General features: G+C 37.7%; 1 protein-coding gene across 1 annotated transcript in view; it reads right to left on the bottom strand.

Annotated features, from left to right (window-relative positions):
* Positions 1-4,128: 4,128 nt before the first annotated feature.
* LOC140945811 (ovochymase-2-like) overlaps positions 4,129-20,529 on the bottom strand; it is a 28,874-nt gene continuing 12,473 nt past the window's right edge. The window contains exons 3-8 of the mRNA XM_073394862.1: positions 19,836-20,044; positions 17,558-17,719; positions 17,256-17,271; positions 16,195-16,328; positions 12,616-12,737; positions 4,129-7,539 (exon numbers count right to left, since the gene is read on the bottom strand). Of these exons, the coding sequence (XP_073250963.1) occupies positions 7,522-7,539; positions 12,616-12,737; positions 16,195-16,328; positions 17,256-17,271; positions 17,558-17,719; positions 19,836-20,044 (661 nt within the window). The 3' untranslated portion in view covers positions 4,129-7,521. The remainder of the gene's footprint in view (positions 7,540-12,615; positions 12,738-16,194; positions 16,329-17,255; positions 17,272-17,557; positions 17,720-19,835; positions 20,045-20,529) is intronic.

The following is a 20,529-nucleotide window of genomic DNA, read 5'->3' as shown; positions in this document are numbered from 1 at the left end:
ATCATGATCCAACAGTATTCTCGAGAGCTTTTTAAAAGTTTAGTTGAGCCATACTAAACATGAAAGTTGACCAAGTCCCTGACAAGTGTAATACAAGAGAGGAGTGTTTGTGAAGCCTGTGCGTGCTAGTTATTGCCTGAAGAGATGCATGTTTTCGTGGATATGTCACAAGCAAAAGCGTGAATAATTTACATGAATACACATTTCAGTTCTTTTGTTATGTATATTTGAACTTGAGCACGCAAAAAGATATTAATTTTTTTGACCAGGGAATCTCAACAAATCGTCGTGGTCTAGTGGTATGGCAGAGAGACAGGTACGCCAGAGCTACAGGGAAGCGTTGGTTTAAATCTAGCCGACTACCGAGAAAAAAAAAAGGAAAAAGGAAACCGGGGGTCACTGGAGAGAGTGGAAGGTGAATGAGAGGGGAAAAAAGAGAAAGAGAAGGTAGAAAAAGATTTTAAAAAAACAAAGAAATTGAAATCCTCTTTTATTGACGCAGTAAATATCCATTACCGTTGTATATATGCAATACTCTGGGGAATTCGCCATTGTCTTAGAAGACAATAAGGTGGATGCAGAATTAACGAAACAGAATGCATAATTAACGTATGGGGTTATACGGAATTTTTTCCAAAACGGCGTGTTATTCTACTTAGTGGCGGTAGACAATTGTTATTTCATTAAACTGGGTCTTTTTTTGGTCAAAAAACATAACCGAAAAAAATATGCGATAACCCATCTGTATTAATCTGCACCAGACTTTTAGGAACATTTTGATGTTCATCTTAATGACGCAGTTTGCAGAATTACAGAATTGCAGTGAGCTGGTTTTCGTATTCGGTTTCAGCGTGAAGTTTGGGCCAACATGTTTGCCGCTTTTCTCCAGCCATCACCCACTTGTCGAGCTTCTGAGGCTTCGGCAACCTACAAAATCATCCTGTTTCCTTGAAGATATACGCGTCCCTTTTGATTGCAAACAGCAAATCAGTACTAAACATTAGAAGCAGAAGACATCTCACGTCATTGTATTTAAAAAGACATCCATACAAAGTTGTTTTAGGTGGAATCCGTGCTAAACACTGTGCAAGTTCACTGAAAGTCTTCATTCGCAATTTTTGTTTACCCTCAAACGCCTCGCTTTCATGACTAGGCACCAGTTTTTCCCCGCGTGTCCGCCATTTGTGAATACGGTGTATTATCAAATTATTCTACTCTCACTGACATTATAAGGAATGGTGGGATACATTTTGCACCTCCCTGAAATGTCCTTCTGGTGTTTGTGCGCATCCCAGCACAGTAGGATTGAATGGTTGGCCTTTGATGAATACGAAAGGACATATGCATACAGTACATTATCAAAAACATGCCAGAAACTGGCATAACATAATTAAAAATTACTTTATATAGCAATTGATTAATGAAACTAAGTCATTTAATGACTTATTGAAGAAGGACTGGGGGCATAGCTGCCTTTAATATGTTGAAAGTTTACTTTGGTCATTTGAAGGAAATTTTGCTTATGAGCCAAGAAAACACTTCCCTGCTTTTGTTGGTTATGATAGGTTCATGTACATTAAATTATTAAAAGAGATCTAATCCAGTGAAAAGATCCTGTAGTTTCCTTAAAATGCCAAAACACAAAACTACTTCATACTATATAAGTTTAATATTGAAACTGTTTATGGATGATATTTTTTATAATACAGGATACACTGTATGTTGCAGGTAGACTGACTGCCAATGAAAACCATGCTTTGTGGTTCTTAATTTTTGTTTAAAGTACCGGTGGCAGTGTTGCTGTTTATGTCGTTGACAGTTAAAGTTTTAACACTTACTACTACGCGTGAATGCACTTTTTCATTGTATCATAGAATTCTTATTCAAGGCGGTAAGACCCATCCTCTAATTTTTATTGTGGGCACAAATAATTTTATAGAATATTTACAAAGCTACCAAATTCTAATATTTATTTATTACAAATCTTATTTTATTATTTTTATTATAATACAGTATACAGTGTATGTTGTAGGTACACTAGCTGCAATTTAAAACAAAAACATGGTTCTAATTGTCTCCTTTCAATAAGAAGAAAGTGATTTTTGTTTATTCATATTGTGCCTGGTAATATTGTTGATTTCTGAAACTCAGACTTTCTGAAAGAAACTCAAACTTTCTGAAAAAGTCACAATTGCACCTTCCTTCTGCATGAATTTTTTTTTCTTTACCTTCTTCTTTGTACGAATTTTTTTTCTTGTCATTTTCCCTTGCATGAATTTTATTTTTTGTTTTTTTCCCCACCCCCCACCTCCGCCTCATCACTTTTCTAATGGTCCGTCCCTTAGAGAGCTTAAGATCCGAGTTTACCGCGAATCTCTAACCGCTGGAGGCCACGTGACAAGTCTTTCGCGTCACGTTTGAGGTTTACGACGTGCGTTTTCAGAGATTTGTTTTCCCGTATGTCATTTACCTGAAAGCTTTTTGCGTATAATTCTTGTTTTATCCCACGTAATGATACAAAAATCTTATGGAGCAAGTCTTTATCCATTAACAGAGGCACAAATTCGGGCAAAATGCTAAATTTGATAAATCCTATTGGATCTTGAAAACAAGTGCCATTCATGGCTGCTGATTCAAAATGGCGGCCGTAAAATTGCAAGAAGAACTAATGTAGGAATTTACAGTTCTTTGCTGCTAGATAACCCAGTGTTACCGTAAATTTCTTTTATTTTCACTGATTGATTTTTCTTCTATTTCTAAATGGAAAAATAAACCAGAATCCACTCCTTTAATCCACTGCCAATCTAAATCGAATCATGTTTGAACGCCGAACCGCAAACGGATAACCGCAAACCGCGGTTAGAGGTTCGCGGTAAACTCGGATCTAAAACTCTTTATTATTCATTCTCACCCAAATAAAACTCATTTTCACAAGAAAGGTTGTGCACCTAGCCTCATATTGAAAGTGAGGGTTTTTGGAACTCGGAAGTGGACCATTCCATTGCCTTGACCGCCATTGATAATGACCTACTGATTATAAAGCAATGAAAAGGTGCGCTCCTCGGCCATCAAAAATTATCACTTTTTTTAAAATATATTTTTCAGAGGGCCTCGCAGCTGAGGAAATATACTGTATGCAAAACGGAACAACTTCATGAGGCATGTACATGTCGGGGTAAAATTTAGCATACTTCTGCTCTACGAAGCTGTCAGCGCCACGGTGAGCCTGATTCCTGGGTAGTGAAGGAAGAGGGAAGGAGGAGGAAGTGGCTCCCGGCTATATCGACCCAACTTCAACATGTGGAAGTTTGAATTACTATATTTAAGGAATTTTTATTTGGTGATACAAAATATGAACTTTACACTACCTATGTAAGTGGGAAGTATTGAGGAAATAAGTTGGCCTTTCTCAGTGCTGAACTCTGTCAGAATTCAAGCGTCTGCTGCCCCCCTGACGCGCACGTGATAAGATAGTTGTCAAGTTCAACTCCTTCGTTATCTTTCCAAGAGAATTTTTGTTAAGTAATTTAATTAATTTGGCCTTTTGTGACGATTGCAACAATATAAGTGATGTTTCACGAGGTTTTCAGCGCAGCACGGCTTTTAACATTGTTGACAAAATGGTATTTGTCCAAGAAATTTCAATGCTGTTGCATTTTGCATTGTTATATTTCCCTTTAAAAATAGTTCCATTTTGCGCCAGTCTTGTTACGTTTCGAGTTCAAAAGTTGTTACATTTTGGGTAAAAAATTGTTACAATTCGCTTTCATTTGCGTCAAAAGTTACAATGCGGCGTAACAAGCGATAGTCCTACCAAACTAACTCTACTGCAGTAATTGCCTACCCTTTACAATTCCGTTTACTGCCCTGAACAAGGTTAATCTGGACCCACCTTTAATTGGTACCTCGATCTCATTGGATAAAATACATCACATGATACAAACTAGCAAAAATCCTGCGTTTACAATGAAAACTAGCAGAAATAGAGTTCAAGTTACAACTCAGCAAGCAACAGTTATAAGGCAGGAGGACGTTGTCTTGAAGGAATTAAAAAGCAAAAATCTGTTATGGTGTGTTTAAGGGTTTAAGAATGCCACAATAAACGGCGGGTTCAACAACACACAACGATTAGAGTGCAAAACACTTTTATTTTCGTTTACGACTTATTGAAATAAAATCACATAAGTACGAGCGACAAGGAAGACCATGTTCAAAATATGTCTACAATCTAGAAACTTAAACTGTAGCTACAATAAATACCTTGAACTGAAACTAATAAAAAGCGAAAACACCCGCAATCATCAACCCAGGAAGATAGTGAAATAAAGGAATTGGTGCGTGTAAGGTATCACGCTCTCAACATGATAATCTCTGTTTTACCTTTCAGTAAAGTACAGTCAAACTCCGCTTTACGTACACGGCTTAATACGGTAGTTTTCCTTGTCCCTGGGAAAAGAAAGCACTTAAATTTCCTCTAAACTCTACCCGCTAAAGAAACTAAAAACGGCTGTGTAGCAGACTAACCACTCGCCGTTCCACTTGAAAGTTGAACATTTTGACGTCATTTCTGTAGTCTTGATCTATAATAGTGCCAATGGACATTATTTGACTATTCGATAATACTGAACATATTTATTCAGCTTCGCAGTTAACTGCTATCAATGCGGGCAAAACATACAGGTAATTATGCTAGAAGAGTTGATTTTTACTTTTCCTCTTATTACGTCTAAATAAGGTAATTATAGCTATTTATAGCTATTTCATATCACCGACAACAAGTGATAAATCAGCGACTACTGTAAACTAGGTAATAACCAAAACGACTCATTAAATATTGTTAATTATATAGCTTTAATTACTTTAATCTAGTTTGTCTGGTGTCAACGTGAGATCCGACTTGGCAATTTTATTACTACTTAGTTTCGTACCGCACGGCATGTACGGCACTCCTCAGATAAAATTGCCAACAAATTAATTACTTTATATAGACGTAATAAGAGAAAAAGTATCTATAGGTACAACCCTGGTATTGCTTGATCATTGTTTTATAGCCTGCGTGCAAATGTCTCCTTTTCAACTTGCTTTCGAAGCTATTTCAGTGACGTCTGCACGAAGGCAATGGTTTGGTTGCTAGGTTTTGCCAGCTCTAATGTAACCTGGATACTAGTGTTAGAATTAGAATGTTAGTTAGAACAACTGAGCGGTTTTCCGCGCGCTGATTGGTCAAGTATGTACCATGAAAAATACGTTTAGCGTGCCGTAATTTGTGTTTCCTTTCTCATCTGCTCAGGTCTCCAAGAAACTTCGCCAAAAATGGGCGATTAAAAAAAGCAGATATTTTAAATAAAAACAAACAATATAACTAAAAAAAGGGTAATTTTTAAACTCATAGGCGTACGGGAAATTTTTTGCCAGGGGGGGCGGTAAACCATTTGTCCAATAAATTCTCGCAAGTGTCCCAAATTTTTACAAAAGAGTCGAAGACACGAGGGCCCTATTCCAACAACATAGGCCGTACTGGCGTATGAAGGTGGCTCGATACAGTTTTTCAGGGTCAATACCAAGTTTGAGCATAAACTACGTCGCAATAAACAAACATTAGGAAAAATTACCACCACAGTAGATGAAAATTTGTCATGATCAGGGTTGCAATGACATCGGAGTTGTCATAGCATCGAAATCACGCCATTACCTATTTTACCGGGGGGGGGGGGGGCGAAGCTACTACCCATACATTCTCTTAAATGAAATCCAAACGATGTTCTCACAACTTGCAAAGCGATCAGCAAAGGTTTTGCCAGCGGATTTGTGTACTGATCATGCGCATTACGTCAAAATCCATAGATCAACGGTCTTAAGAAGAAACAAATACATGGCAGTCGAAGGCGGGACTGTTTCTCACTATTATATTTAGGTAATTCGTAAATTTATTGATTTCATGTCGCTTTTCAGATACAGTGGGCGCTTTTCTTTTTCTGTTAAACAATTTCCCTATGCAGAGTCTGGAATATGCAACATATAGCTCCGTACAGCTGATAAGAACCGCCGAAGAGTTGAGCTATCGAGCCGTGTTTTGCTGCAAGCCTTAGGAAAGTTAAAGTCGCTTCAAGGTACAGAGCTTTCAGTAGTAGTTCTGATTTGTTTATTAGGATCGTTTTGAATTTTAATTTTGGATTCAAGGCGTTGACTGATCGTAATAAACGAAGTGAAATGTTATGAAGTGTGAATGTTTAATCAGTTATGATATGTAGAGCTGTAAACTCATATTTATAAAGCTCTCAGAATATACTTGCTTGCGATAAATTTAACACTTTCTTCAGTAATTTTTATCAGCATGAAGTTATCCTTGCCCGGCAAGAACGATGTAACCCATAAAATCGATCGCGCCCGTTGTTGTTGGTTAAGATCTAACACGGTTGCGTTTTAATTTCCCCCTCAATTTCAGTACCGAAAGACAAATACGATATGCAAGAAAAACAAAGATGCATGATACTATTTTTTTCAATTTGTTAAGCATTTCTGACTTCTCTGCCGGTCCCTTCTTGCTTCTAAAAAGTCTAAAAATATTTACTGTGGGAAAATACTGCAATTATCCGCTGACCACCACGCAGGGTGACCGCTTTGCAAGTTGTGAGAACATCGTTTTTCGGTCCCAGACCTCGTCTCTTCGTCCGATTTGACAGTCATTTGACAGGTGTCCAAACAAAAAGTTTTAATTGGCGCACGAAAACAATAACACATAACAAAGGCTTTCCGAGAAAGTAAAAACAAATTCGCCATATTAAAAAAATTTATTCGGTCAAAACTAAGAGCACTGTAAGTTTTATCTTTTTAATGTAACGCTGGAGTATTTTGGAGACCGGACACTGTGTTTGTCTAGAAGTCGTTTCCATCTTGCCTCCGTTTGTCCTTGTGAAAAAACACCGCAAAAGGCAAAGAAGCTTCTCAAGGTAAGTCTGTTGTCATTGTCGAAGGATTCGCTCGTTAATTGTTTTTGGGAAAACCTCTCTTTCTGCCAGTTTATTCTCGTCTTTAATTGTGATCTGCGTTAAAATTTTCAAACACTGACTAGAATTCTCTTCCTCGGTAAGGTTACGATTCAGTTTCTACAACAGCTTCGTTCTCATCAAAACAAAGCTAGGTTAAAATTTGGAAAGGCAAAGTCAACATCCCAATCCTCAAGGTTGACAGGCGTCTTATAAGTTTATTTAAACATTTTTCCGAGGTAAAGAGATTTAGCCCTCCGAAATGAGCATTTTCTTTAAAAATTTTGGTCCGTATAGCAAGTTACGGACCGCAAATTGACCAATCACATGGCGAAAACAGACTCAGCCATATAATAATTACACTTAGCTAATTTACATAATCCAAAAATCTTGTTTTGAAAACACCCACCCAAAAAACGACCAAACTACAAGTGACTGCACGTTAAAGAGCGGTGGAATTACAAAAAATTAATTGTTTTTGGCGTGGGCAAGTTACTTAACCAGCTTAACGGCAACAGATAATACATCATCATCATCATAGGGGAATACCATGCTGCAAATAAAAGTTAATAAAAGAATAAGGTCTCTATACAATGATCACAGATAACAATGTACTTTTGTTATGGAGACTTTCAGCCTGATGCAGACTACCAGGTTTGGGGGGGGGGGGGGGGAGGGGGGTGTAACATCTCCATGAGGGTAAGCCAACCAGCAACTAATCAGTAACTATTACCTGAAGATGACTATTGCAAATTAAGGTCACAATGTAAGTTGAACACAGTGGCCAACAAGGCTGGAGTAACTAATCATAGGTCATTATATCTACAGTTGGATGCATAATCCCCCACTAAACCTGCTACTCGATTAGTCTTGGACTTATCCACAAACAGAAACGCACACAGCTCAGAAAGGAAATTGGCTTATCTTAATGTGACTGTGGCCATCCATTAGTAAAAGCTTATCACGTTATTTTTTGTTAATCTAAATTGTTAAGATGCGCAAGTTACGGGATAAGTCAGTTACTGATGTGAATATATTGGAGACTAGCACTTGGTATCTCCCCTTACACTTAGAATTTGTATCTGCGATTAGTTTCACGTCCGTCTCAATCAACAGCAAAGTTATAAAGAGACAAACTATAAACAAAGTCTTTCACAATTGACATTATTACAACTGTTATTGCTATTAGAATAACATACTCTTGCAGTCACTCAAATAAGAGCTTCTTCAGAGTACTTGTGGGATGAATGGGCTCTGAGTCAATAGCCATGAGGCTGAAGGCGGAATGGGCTATTGACTCAGAGGCCATTCAGGCTTGAGGAAAAATTGTTAATTATTATTATTATTATTATTATTATTATTATTATTACTATTATTATTTTGTTTTTTAAAACAGGGTTCGTGCGCTTCTTGAAAACCCTTGAATTTCAGGAGTCCGATTTCAAGGCCTCGAAAGTACTTGAATTTCGTTTTCGGTCCTTGAGTTTTTATTGAACAAGATCGAAAAATATCTGCTTTTACGGGTTTAAAGTAAATGAAATCCAGTGAAGACATATGTTCAGGTAAGCAAGGCATAACGCTCTGGAAATACTCACGAATTATGTGATAACCTGTGTTTTTCGTTGCCAGTGTTCTCTCTCCTTACTCTCGCGCATGTACGTTTAGCTACAACTGCACAGCGCATGTCTGGTTTGCACGGGTTTTTAAGCACTCATTTTCTGGTATTTGTGTATGTTTATTTTGGGTTTAGTTGAATGTCACAATGCCAGGAAAGTGTCATTTTAATGAAAAATGGCTGGAAAAGATGCCTATAAGTCATGGCTTCCAAAAGACAAGAATTCAAACAAAGCGTTTGCTTTGCTTGCAAGAAGAGCATAGACCTAAATGTAATAGGAGAGTCAGCCTTGGTGAACCATATGAAAGGCAAGAAGCACGAAGAATACGTAAAAAATCTTCAAGGCAATGAGAAGACCACGAAAATAGGCGTTTTTTTTTTTCGCGGGGCTCCCGCGCGCGCGAAGCGCGCGTGGGACAGAGCCCCATATTCATTGAATATGGTCAACCTCTTTTCGTTTGGTTGTCACGTGATTGACCGAGCGTACGTAAGTACGCGTCTACAGATTGTACGGGTAGGGTAGGGGAGGCTATCAAATGGAAGGGAGGGGTGTCTCAGGCGAGTCTTGGCAAGTCCACATCTTTTATATAGGACATTCACAATATGGTCAATTGACAGCTGTCAAAAAAGGATAGCCACTGACCAGTATCCCATGACTATATCGCGGGCTCATGTGTCAACTCATCAAGGTGACGTGATTTATTTGGAAGCTGTCGCTGACCAGTTGATTGTTTTACCAGATCGCGAACAATGTTCAATCTCATACTTTCTAGCTAGTTTGGGAACACAGGAAAACTGATAATGCACACATGTTGGACATCAATGTTTTGATCAATTGACAGCTGTCAAAACAGGGTACCCGCTGACCACTATTACTTGACCGTATCGCGGGCTCACGTGTCGACCCATCAAAGTCAAGTATTTTTTTGAAGTTATCGGCCGACAAGTTACTAGTTTTCAAGTGATCGCAGGCTCAAGTTTAATTTTTTTTTAAATTCATATGAAATATGTTGTGTTCATGTGCCGCACAATTAAAATTTCGATTTCAAACTGACCTCGGACGCGAAAATTCAGCCAGCTGTTACCGGCAGGGAAGACAGTTGCTTTTGACTTTTCTCACCATGGTCACGGATTGGTCACGCTCTACGTTCAGTTTTTATGCTCTGATTGGTCAAAATTTGACAGGTGAGTTTATGCGGAAAATTTATGCAGCATCTTGAATCTTGTTTGCTATGACAGCTGAAGCTGACAGAGTTTTGTGTCAACTTGTGATGTTTTTAACTGTCTTTTTGCACTGGATGTACAAAATGAAACTCAGCTGCTATCAGGAGTCTTCTGTTATTCATGGCTAGTTTGTTTATTGGGTTTTTGGTTGAGAAATACGTCGCTTGTCAATGTCGGAAATCCGATTTCGAATGGCATCGTTTTCGTTTTCACCTTGCTTGATGCGTAAGAGGGTTGCAAAGTCTGAAGCGATACTGGCCTTACTTGATACCTTTCAGGGGCTGCATCTCGAATAGTAAGCCAGAGTGTGTCAAATTTAATGAAGTGGAGCGTAGTTTATGCGAGTATTTAGTTTATGCACGTTTGCAAGATTTGAGACAATGATCTGACCGAGTATCAGGTTTGATAGAAGCTTACAGAACTTTAAAAAGCCTTTAGACAGTTTCTCACCGCAAATAGAAAGAAAACGTTCCAAAGAATGTTTAGTTATAATTCTGGCTGTAGAAGAAAGCTTTGAGCGATTTTCTTGCCTCGAGTTCGTCTTTGAAAAAAGCAAACACCGGGAAGCTGGCTTAAAACATAAACTTAAGCTTTAAGCTTAGAGGCTCAGGATTTTTAGGGACACTTTAATACTTGTCTTCCTGAATGAAACTTGGTGTCTCTGTATATGTTTCACCGAATTTTATTTCTTTTATTGATTGTTAGTAGTCTCTCTTGTAATTTGAATCGCTGTGTCGATTGTTTTCAGTCGTTCAGTGAACATCGCTTGCAGGAGTACTCAACATGCCGCGCGTTAAACCATTTTAAAATAAAAAATAAACACAATAAATTCTTTATTATGTTGGAGAGTAACTCTGTTAATGTTCATTCAAACTCTCGCCACAGCTCGCACTACAAAAGTGAGAACCAAATGGCCGTATAGGTGATTTTGGAAATTTTTTTAACGGTTTAGGGATGGATGTTCTGCAGTGGAGTGGGAGGTTGAAACTTTTCTTTCAAGTGTTACATGGCTCTTTAAAGATTCTCCAGCCCACCGTGAAAATTACACAAGTGTAATTGGGTCTACTAGTTTTCCACTGGATTTTTGCAGACATCGTTGGTTAGAAAATGTCCCTGTTGTTGAGCGAGCTCTTGAAATTATCCCTTTTGTGGTGCAGTATGTTACTGCTGAAAAGTCAGGAGAAGTTACAGAGCCCAAGAACAAATCATTTAAAAATGTTCCCATGTGTGACCCACTGCTCACAGCAAAACTTAACTTCTTCTTCTTGATGATTGCAAAAGAAATCCAACCGTTTCTCACCAAGTACCAAGCTGACAAGCCACTCCTTCCTTTTTTTGCCACTGACAAGAAGAATTTAGTCAAGGAGTTACTGCAGAAGTTTATTAAACCAGATGTCTTGAGCAAATCAGTGGTCAAATTATTAAATGTTGAATATGAAAAATTTCCAAATCATGTGGACTTATCAAAAGTGAACATTGGATTTGCAGCTGAGAGAATTTTACGTGAACTGAAAGGTAGCAAGAAATTGAGTGAGAAACAGGTTTTTGAGTTTAGAATGAGTTGCAAGGCTTTTCTCATAAAGATGGTCAAGAAACTTGTAGACAAATTCCCTTTGACCTACCCTCTCGTAGGTACATGAATTTCCTGGATCCCAGAATCTTCATTGCAAAGAAAGAAACATCTGCTGAGAAGCTTACACGTATGCTTCGCATAATGAGTGAAGCTGGACGTATCACAGACAATGAATGTGATAAAGTAATGCATCAGTTCAATCACTTCCATGACAATTCTCTCACTGCAGATTCTGAGGCCTTCAAAGGTTTTTCAGTGGAGACTGGTAGAGTTGACACCTTTATTTTGATCGGCTGGCTAACAAGGCTGATTTGAAGGAGCTTTGGAAAGTTGGCAAGTTGCTCCTGGCTCTCTCTCATGGAGAAGCTACTGTGGAACGTGGTTTCTCCTCCATCAAAGAAGTCATGGTTGAGAATCTTGCTCAACATTCACTAGTGGCACAACGAGTCATCTGTGACCATGTGCGAAGTGTGGGAGGTGTTCTTAATGTTGTCTTTTCCAAGGAGTTGCTGTTATCTGCAGCAAGTGGAAGACAGAGATACCATACTGCCATTGATGAGAAAAGAAGAGAAAATGAAGCAACAAGGAGATCAGAAAGGAAGAGATCCTTACTTGAGGAAATTTCCACTTTGAAACAAAAGACGAGAAGATTGGAGACTGACTTTGAGGCACTGAAACATTCTGCTGACAGTTATGCTGACAAAGCTGAATCAACTGGGCGGTTAATATTAATTGCGAAGTCTAATGGAATGAGAAGAACTGTGAGGGAGAAACAAGAACAGATTCCGTCACTGGAAGATGAAATTAAAAACAAGCTAAAACAACTTAAAGGGTCACTGTAAAAAACTGGTAATGTTCTGCACTATCTGTAAACCCAAAACACTGATGTTAACACAAACATTTTTCTTGGTTTTGAGGTAAACTGGTCATTAAAAAAAGTCCGTGAAATTTCTAGTTAGGGTCCTGGAAAGTCCTCGAAAAGTCCTTGAATTTTTGGTCTGAAAAAGTGTACGAACCCTGTTAAAATCTTTTCCAGGTATTTTAAATTATGCTTGATTACAATGTTAACAGCTAGGCACAGCATTTGCCCTACTGCAGCAACTAGCACCAGCTAGCAGATTATCCCTCGTTGGACAATGGCCTTGAGAATCATATTTTGGGTTCCATTTAAGCTCTTACGAGTCACCTTTCTAAGCTGGTTGGGTTTCCAGGGTTACCTTTATATCAGCTGACTTCGTTGTTTTCTTGCAGCAGCAGTGTTTTGTGCAACAGATCAAAATGACTATCAATACTATAAAACCAACAAGCCCTCCTATGCTGATTCCTGCAATTTCCCCTCCTGTCAGAAGCAGAAAAGAAAAATAAACTGGGATGAGACTGTCACCTTCCATACCAGCTTATTACGGGAATATCATGTCAAGAAGTGAACTTTTCTTGTAGTAGACATTTAATTGAAGGTTTTATCGTGTCAGGCTTCCTCAGAAAAGAAACACTTGGAATTATATATCATACTCATAATATTATGTCCAAAACTGTGATAGGTTCAAACCATGGAGTCATACATGTAAGTAGGTGGGATATGATTGCCAGCTGGGTCAGGGTAGTGCGAATAGGACTGAACATGTCTAGCTGTGTATAACAACAAATCACAAAAACAGGAAAAACAATACACACATAAATTCAACAAAATATTAGTCAACCGAACCTATCAGTAGGTGTTTAGTAGTATGTATGATATAGGGTGTATGATCACCCGCCTAACCCTAACCCTAACCCTACCACCCCCCCCCTCCCCCCTCCCTCTCTCAATGGAATTTCCAACTTGGTTTGGCACCCCCTGGAAAGACTGTGTCTGTCAAAAATGCTGTTACAGTATACTATTATGCGAAAGATGATTGTTTTTTATTCATGTTCACGCAGCGTCTAATAATCTCAATTTTACCTTGTAAAGATCTTTCTTAGTTAATGATTAACAGTAAGGTACTCAGAAACATGGACGCGATAACTTGCACGACACAAATGATGCCGTCTGTTTAAGAGCCAGTTAGATTAAAACTAAACACCGAGGCCCGAGTGGGCTTTCTTTACTTGTCTTTTCTAGAACCCAACGACTTTACGCTGAATACTACAAATTATATTGTGTAATAAAGCAACAGCTAAATAACTGGAAATTTATTCACGAGTCGATGACAACTATCTATCACGTAAGCTGTGAAAAAAGCATTCAGGCGATTGAATTGATAGTTTTTCAGCGATTGTTAACAGTGAAATGACTGATAGCTTGCTCAACAGAGCAGCTACTGGTTTTTAATAACTCACCAATCTCACTCAGAGCCCCCAGAAATCCCCCGGAATATCTTCAAGAGGTGGGGGCAGATTTTTGTGAGAACCATTTCTAGTAAAACACATAATAATGCAAAGAAACTGAAAACTTGGATGAAAAATCTAATTATTTTCCTGTTGTATGAAAGAGATGGTTCACAAGAGAGTTTTTCCTTAATAATAATTCCAGATGTAGGTGTTTAGTAGTATGTATGATATAGGGTGTAATCACCCGCGTGAATGTACTCCTGAGTGGAGCTGTTGTGTTTTTTTGTTTTTTTTATCGACAAGAATGCTCTTAGTAGCGTTGAGTCTCGCTTGCTTGGAGATAACTGTCGTTGTCAAAGGCGCTTACTTTTTCGTTTGGAATACAAAACGAGTGTTATATGTCATAATGTAAATACTCAAAACGTGAAAAATTGCAAGGAGAGACAGGCCGCACATCTTAGATTCAAAACGGTGTGAAACCTTTGTAAACCTTCTACATATTGATATTGCTCCATTGAGGAGAACTCTTTCAGGGATTTTACACTCAAAACATTGAACGATGATTTTTTATCGATATCAAGAGCCCATGACTCTGTCAGTATAAATGTACATAACTTCTTCGTAGCGGACAAGATACGGCTCGGTACAGTATATGTTCAGTACAGGAAAAATGTGTAACACACAGTTAATTCAGTTCGCGCGTATTCCTGCTGAATTTGTTGTCCGTTTTATAAGATATCAATATCGCGTGAAAGTAATGAAATTTTCCATAGCTGCTTAGTATCTATTTCAGTTTAATATCTCCGTACAGTCTCAGAGTATAATGTTTAGAGTTGTACACACAGTATCACAGTATCACTGGGAAAAAGAGTTTCATTTTCCAGGAAAATTTCACTTTCTCGTCAAAACAATCACTGACTCAGACAAACTCGGATTAGTTTACTTGAATTTAGTGTTCAGTACAGCGAACGGGGTTATGTTCTGTGAAATTTATCTACAGTCTGCGGCCCAAATCAACACTGATCCACGATTTATTTATTTATTTTATTTTTAAGTTCTTTTTAACCAATCCTCGATCCCTGATTCCTCGATCCTGATTTTCCAGTAAACCTTGAAGTTTTGCTCATTAAGAATTTTTTGTTTTCGACCACTGAAGTGATCGGTTATTCCAAAATAATCAACACTTTCAAGCGATATAATTCTTTGACCAAACCTTTCCGGAAAAGCTCGGTATGGGATTTCTATTCCATGAGGACCCGCATACGACTTTTTTTTGTACACCACAGGACGCTGGCGTTGTTAAGGACGCTAGGGTTTGAGTGTCAAGCAATACACTTCCTACTGCGAAAAGTAATTAGTTTCTTTACCGTTTGGTCCAATCATCAGTGGTCAGTTATTCGATAAAGCGTCACATTTTTTAACAAGATTAAGGCGGCATCTGGCGATAAAGTAATTGAGAAGAGATTACAATTTAACATACGCCAGAGATTTGCTTTCTTAGCTCACGAGTTATAGTTACGGATAGTCAAGTTCATAACTATTCGTATAAACACATCCGTGAAACATACGTAACGGTAGGGTGGATTTCCACTGACGCGTTTTTGGCTCCGCACGTTAACGCACGTAAATTTTAATTACGTAAATAATATAGAGGTAAGATATAAAGTGTTGAGATTAAACGTCAAGTAAGGAAGTTGAGCGAGTTTCTACTTTTACGCTTACATAATTGTACGTGCGACCTTTCATACATTGTCTCTATTTTATTTGCGAACGTAAATTTTACGCACGTACGCACATAAAAATTACGCGACAGTAGATACTTGATATCTCACGTATTTATAAAGTGCAACACGACTTCACGTCTTAAAAACTGCGAAAATCTATCAATTACATACACAAAACAAAGTGAATCTATTTAACCGTAGATTTCCCGTAATCGCCACAATATTCTGAGAAACGTAACGCCTTAAAACACCACAAAATAGGATTTCCCCACCATAATATTTTCTGATCCTGCTTGGGGATATTTCCTTTTTAATATGCCTGCAAGTCGTGCATAATTACACGAAAATCAAGGGCCTCCATTCGAGGAAAATTACACCATTGCCAAACTTACATGCGTCATTTCAGTCATCGCCGAAAATATACCGCATGCTCATTACGAAACTCATTTGCATACAGTTAAAGTCGCCACGATTCTTATCCCCAGTTTCCACAGTCTTCGCGAGGAACGAGTGGCCTACAAACTAGGTCCCACCGACAAAAACAAAGAAATGACTGCATTTTTAGAGCCTCGCTCTGCTAAAGCAAGCTCGACTAACAAAAATTAATCACACAAACCGGAAAAACGACACACACATAACTTAAATAAAACTGAAAACCTATATATCAACAATACCTTTATACAACATGCAATAAATAATGTAAAGACACTGAAAACTTGGATATATCTAATATTTTTCTTTTGTATGATGGTGATGGCTCACCAGAGAGTCCTTTCTTAGTTCCAGCAGTAGGTTTTGCAGAAGCTTTAGTTCCAGTAGTAGGAGCTTCAGCGGTTTTGATAATATTAGTTGAGCCAGTTGTATTTGCTGGGACTTCAGTGGGAGGCATTAAACAGCTACAAATCAAACATAATAATATTATTATTAAGGATGAGGTGGTAAAAAAACTGAACAAACCAGATAGTAATTAAGCTGACGTTATGGCTCCAGTAACACAACAGCCTTGCACTATTATAAAATTTCATTCTAGTCAATGGAAACAAGGGGTCGGTAAATACAGTTAAGAACTGGTTATCCTTCAAATTTACCAGTACCTGAATATTTCTGTTACTAACCAATTATCATCTTGTGCAGGTGATGCACCAGACGAATAAGTCAAGGTTTAACACTACCACCCTCTCTTGAGACGCGAATCGTGTCGCAGGCTACGTGATTCTCGTCGCGCGCTACGTGATTTTCATAGCGCAATGGCCAAAAAACTGTAAGTATCATGGCCAAAATTCTTTAGCGATTCCAAGAATCAGTGGTAATATAAAGCTTTACCGTCACTAACACGAGTACAAATTTTTACCTATGCGACCTATAGACTGTTGAGTATAATTCGCTTTGTGAAGGATCGGTATTTACGTTTTTGTGCAAACTATGCTTTTAATAAAGTCGTTCTGCACCACCTTGAAAACTACATTTGTTCTAAAAACGTTGAGATGATACAAAATGTAGCTTCGCTTGTAACTGCCTGCAGGTTTTGCTAAACATTGTAAAATAGGGTGTTTTAGGTCTTAATGGTTGTACCAGGCTACTTAGAGTACACCAACAAATTCATGAAAGACAACATGAATAAAAATAACATTAAATTCCTTTTCTATCCCTTTTTAAATTGTCATATTTGAGCAGCTGGCCAGCTACTTGCAGGGAGAGGTAATGATTATTTGTAACCTAAATTATATTTTCCATGTGGAAGGAAAAGAGCGGAATTCCATCTCAAACTTTAAAGAAATGTATAAATTCTCAAAATTCCTAGCACATCTTAAAAGATTTCTTACCCTGGATCCACTTTGCCTAAATAGAAAAAGAAAGGGAAAACTTGTATGTTATATCAATTTCTGACTGTACAACAATTAAGCTAGAATTGATATACTTAGCCAATAGTCGAACTGTTTTTTTTTTTCTAACAAATTACATTTGTATGTGATTTTCCTAAATTGTTTGATCAGATGCCTTTTGAGGTCATTAAAGGTCATCAAATTGTGCAAAATTGTACCATTGGGTAAATCAGAAGCTGGTCTGCCTATATGTGTATGTTACTTTATGGCAGCTATTATAATGGTAATCCTACTTATAGTACCTTCATATGTGGCATAACCAGCCATAAAACCAGTGCCAACTATCCCATCACCATCAGAAGAAAAATTGAAACCAATGGCCGTCATATTCTTCAGGACAAAAGGAACCAATGGCAAAAAACACACCCTTACATTCTGGAACTCATAGCCTGTAGTGTTTGTGCCTTTAGATGAATGGGAGAATAATGACAGAATACCATTAGAAATGTGGGTAGAAGTGGAGACCTGCAGCTCTGCTTACAGTCTGATTGAAGGTTATCACCAGTTTACAAACAGTTGTCTGTTTGCTAACAACTAATAAATTGATAGTAGAATTAAAGGAAAAATCTAAGAACAGTACCACAAGAGTTGCCAACACAAACTACAACAATCAGTCAATAATGTTCCTATGCTTGTTTAAGTTACTGACTTACCATTTGTCACAGACATATTCCACTTAAAAGATAACAGAGCTGGGTTTTTTCTCAGTCAATATCAATATATTTTTATGGGACTTTAATGAGTAAACATGTTCAGCTGTCATTGTACCTGTGCTTAGCAACTAACAACAGTGAAATTGTAGATTTATGTTGGTGTAATTTCTTGTAAAATCTTTGTTTGTGTTATACCTTTTATTTTCCTTAGGTTCTCTGTTGTTTTCTTTCTTTTGCATTACTTGTTAGCTTTTCATGTTTACCAAGGATGAGCCAAAATAGTGACGTCCGACAGGCTTTTATAAACAAACTAAATTTATTTGTAGTGACAGTGGAATAAATAGATGCCAAGCCTGGACCCTCTCCTTCCAAGTATTATGCCAATATTTACATACTGCAGATATAATAGTCTTGGATAGCCAGAGTCCCGCAAATTGTGCAGTCCAAAAGTGTGATCCTCGATTTTAACAGTAAGTTAATTGAGAACATGCGGTTTTGTATTTAACTGCCTTAATGGAACAGCATGTTTTCCATTTCAAAATTATTTTCAGCAATTATATCATAATGCATTAAACAATAGAAACAATGGGGAAACAGCAAAACTGCCAAAGGTCAAACTAGATTTTACATACTGTATACATAGTTTTTATTTTTAGGTGCCTGTAAGTTTAAGAAACAATAATTCTGTTGCAGTTTAAAACAGTTTTTAACTTAGTGCATGTTTGCTTTTACAATATGCATTTTATTTTATATACTTTAGTAATTCTTATTCCTTAGTTTCTGTTTCATAGTCATGCTCCAGCAGGACCCATTTGATAACAGTGGCTACTTTTTACTGATGGGGTTATCCTGGATAAATAGTCATTATTTATTATCATCATTACTATTATTATGTGCATGTCTCACACCTACAGGTGGCCTTATTCCCCAAAGCATCAAGCTATCTCCTATGAGCCTTAGGTGTCTGGGGTCGTTCTTAGGGTCTATGCTATTCCCGACAAACCAGCTTTCTGGAGTAATGCAATGGTCCCTGGTGTTCCCACTGATCCACATCCTTACTGTGTAGGTGTTTACTCACAGTTCCAAGAGCTCCCATTACAATAGGGATGACAGATACACTTCTGCAATTTCAGATCTTAATTTGCACTTCCACTTTTAAGTCCTTAAAGTGGTCAATCTTCTCTGTTTCTTTTTCTGCTACCCATGTATCAAAAGGGCAAGCTACATCGACAATGAAGCATACCCTCCCGTCCTTTTTCAGAACTACAATATCAGGTCTATTATTATTATTATTATTATCTCACAGTATAAAACTTTGGAATGCTGTCCACATTATGAGTAGTATAGGGCGCATAACGTAACCTACACCACTTGAGAAGCTATACTTAGAAGTAAAAAAAAGGTCGGTGCGAAACCTAATACAATCCTAATTTACATAATACATAATGATATGAGTCTCTCTACTTAAAAAGCCAATTTATTATTATTATTATTATTATTATTATTATTATTATTGGAAAGCAAGACTGGACAGATGAAGACTGCAAATGGATCGACACAGCATGAGGCAGCAAGCCCAGGATTCATGTGGAGGACAAATGTTAACTTAAATTGACTCTTTCATAAAGAACACTAGCTCCTAGAAAGAATTAAAAGCCTGCATGTTGGACAGAAGTGTGTGGTATGATATAGCCCAACTTGAAGGCTCAAAATGATTATGATGATGATGATACAACCTTATGTGATAACTACCTCGAGGGACTTCATAGTACTAAAAATATATAAAACCAGTTTATATTTTAGTAAACAAAGCATCAAAAAATCAATTTAAACTATTTATGTGACAAAGATAGCTATATAACTGTACCATATAAGATGCCAAGGTCATCAAATCCACTGGGCTTTGGTATTGGACATGAGTTTTGTTCTTCAAACTCAACACTTGTGAAAAAGAGACGAACAATCTTTCCCAATGGAGGACTGAACTGCCACCGACAATCCGCACGTGGGTAGTACTTGAGTGGCCAGAAGGGGCTAAAGATAGTTCCATGAGAGGAGGTCACAAGATCATTGCTACTGTAAAAGAGAAGGTCACGCTTTACTTTCAAAGGTGTATGAGTGCACACCAGAGACAATTTCTTAATGAAATAAAAACGAATAAAAACCTGCAAGTAAGAAATAAACAATGCCTTCCCAAGTGGGCCTGAAAAGGGCTCTTTTTCTCCAAAAATAAAAATCACTTTGTAGCTATCAGAATTCTTAGTCAATTTTTAATCTGCATACCAAATAGGTATTAATGTGAACATGGTTATGATACAAAAAAACTGAGGCTCTGATCACATGATTTTTGAAGTCATGTGGTCCTACAATTTAGTTTGATTTTCAACATTGGCTTTTACATTTTTATTGGACTGATAAGGCACATGTGTCTCTGTAGAGGATCCTACATGCTAACTTATGTTATTAGTCGAGCTTCCTTTAGCGAGACTCCAAAAATGCAGCCTTCTTTTTTTTTTTGTTGGTCCCTTGCAAAAAGGGGGGTCCCAGGCGTTCCTAACGGA

The sequence above is a fragment of the Porites lutea genome, chromosome 8, assembly GCF_958299795.1.
Source record: "Porites lutea chromosome 8, jaPorLute2.1, whole genome shotgun sequence".
In the NCBI taxonomy this organism is placed as follows: domain Eukaryota; kingdom Metazoa; phylum Cnidaria; class Anthozoa; order Scleractinia; family Poritidae; genus Porites; species Porites lutea.
This window is presented reverse-complemented; position numbering and strand designations above follow the sequence as displayed.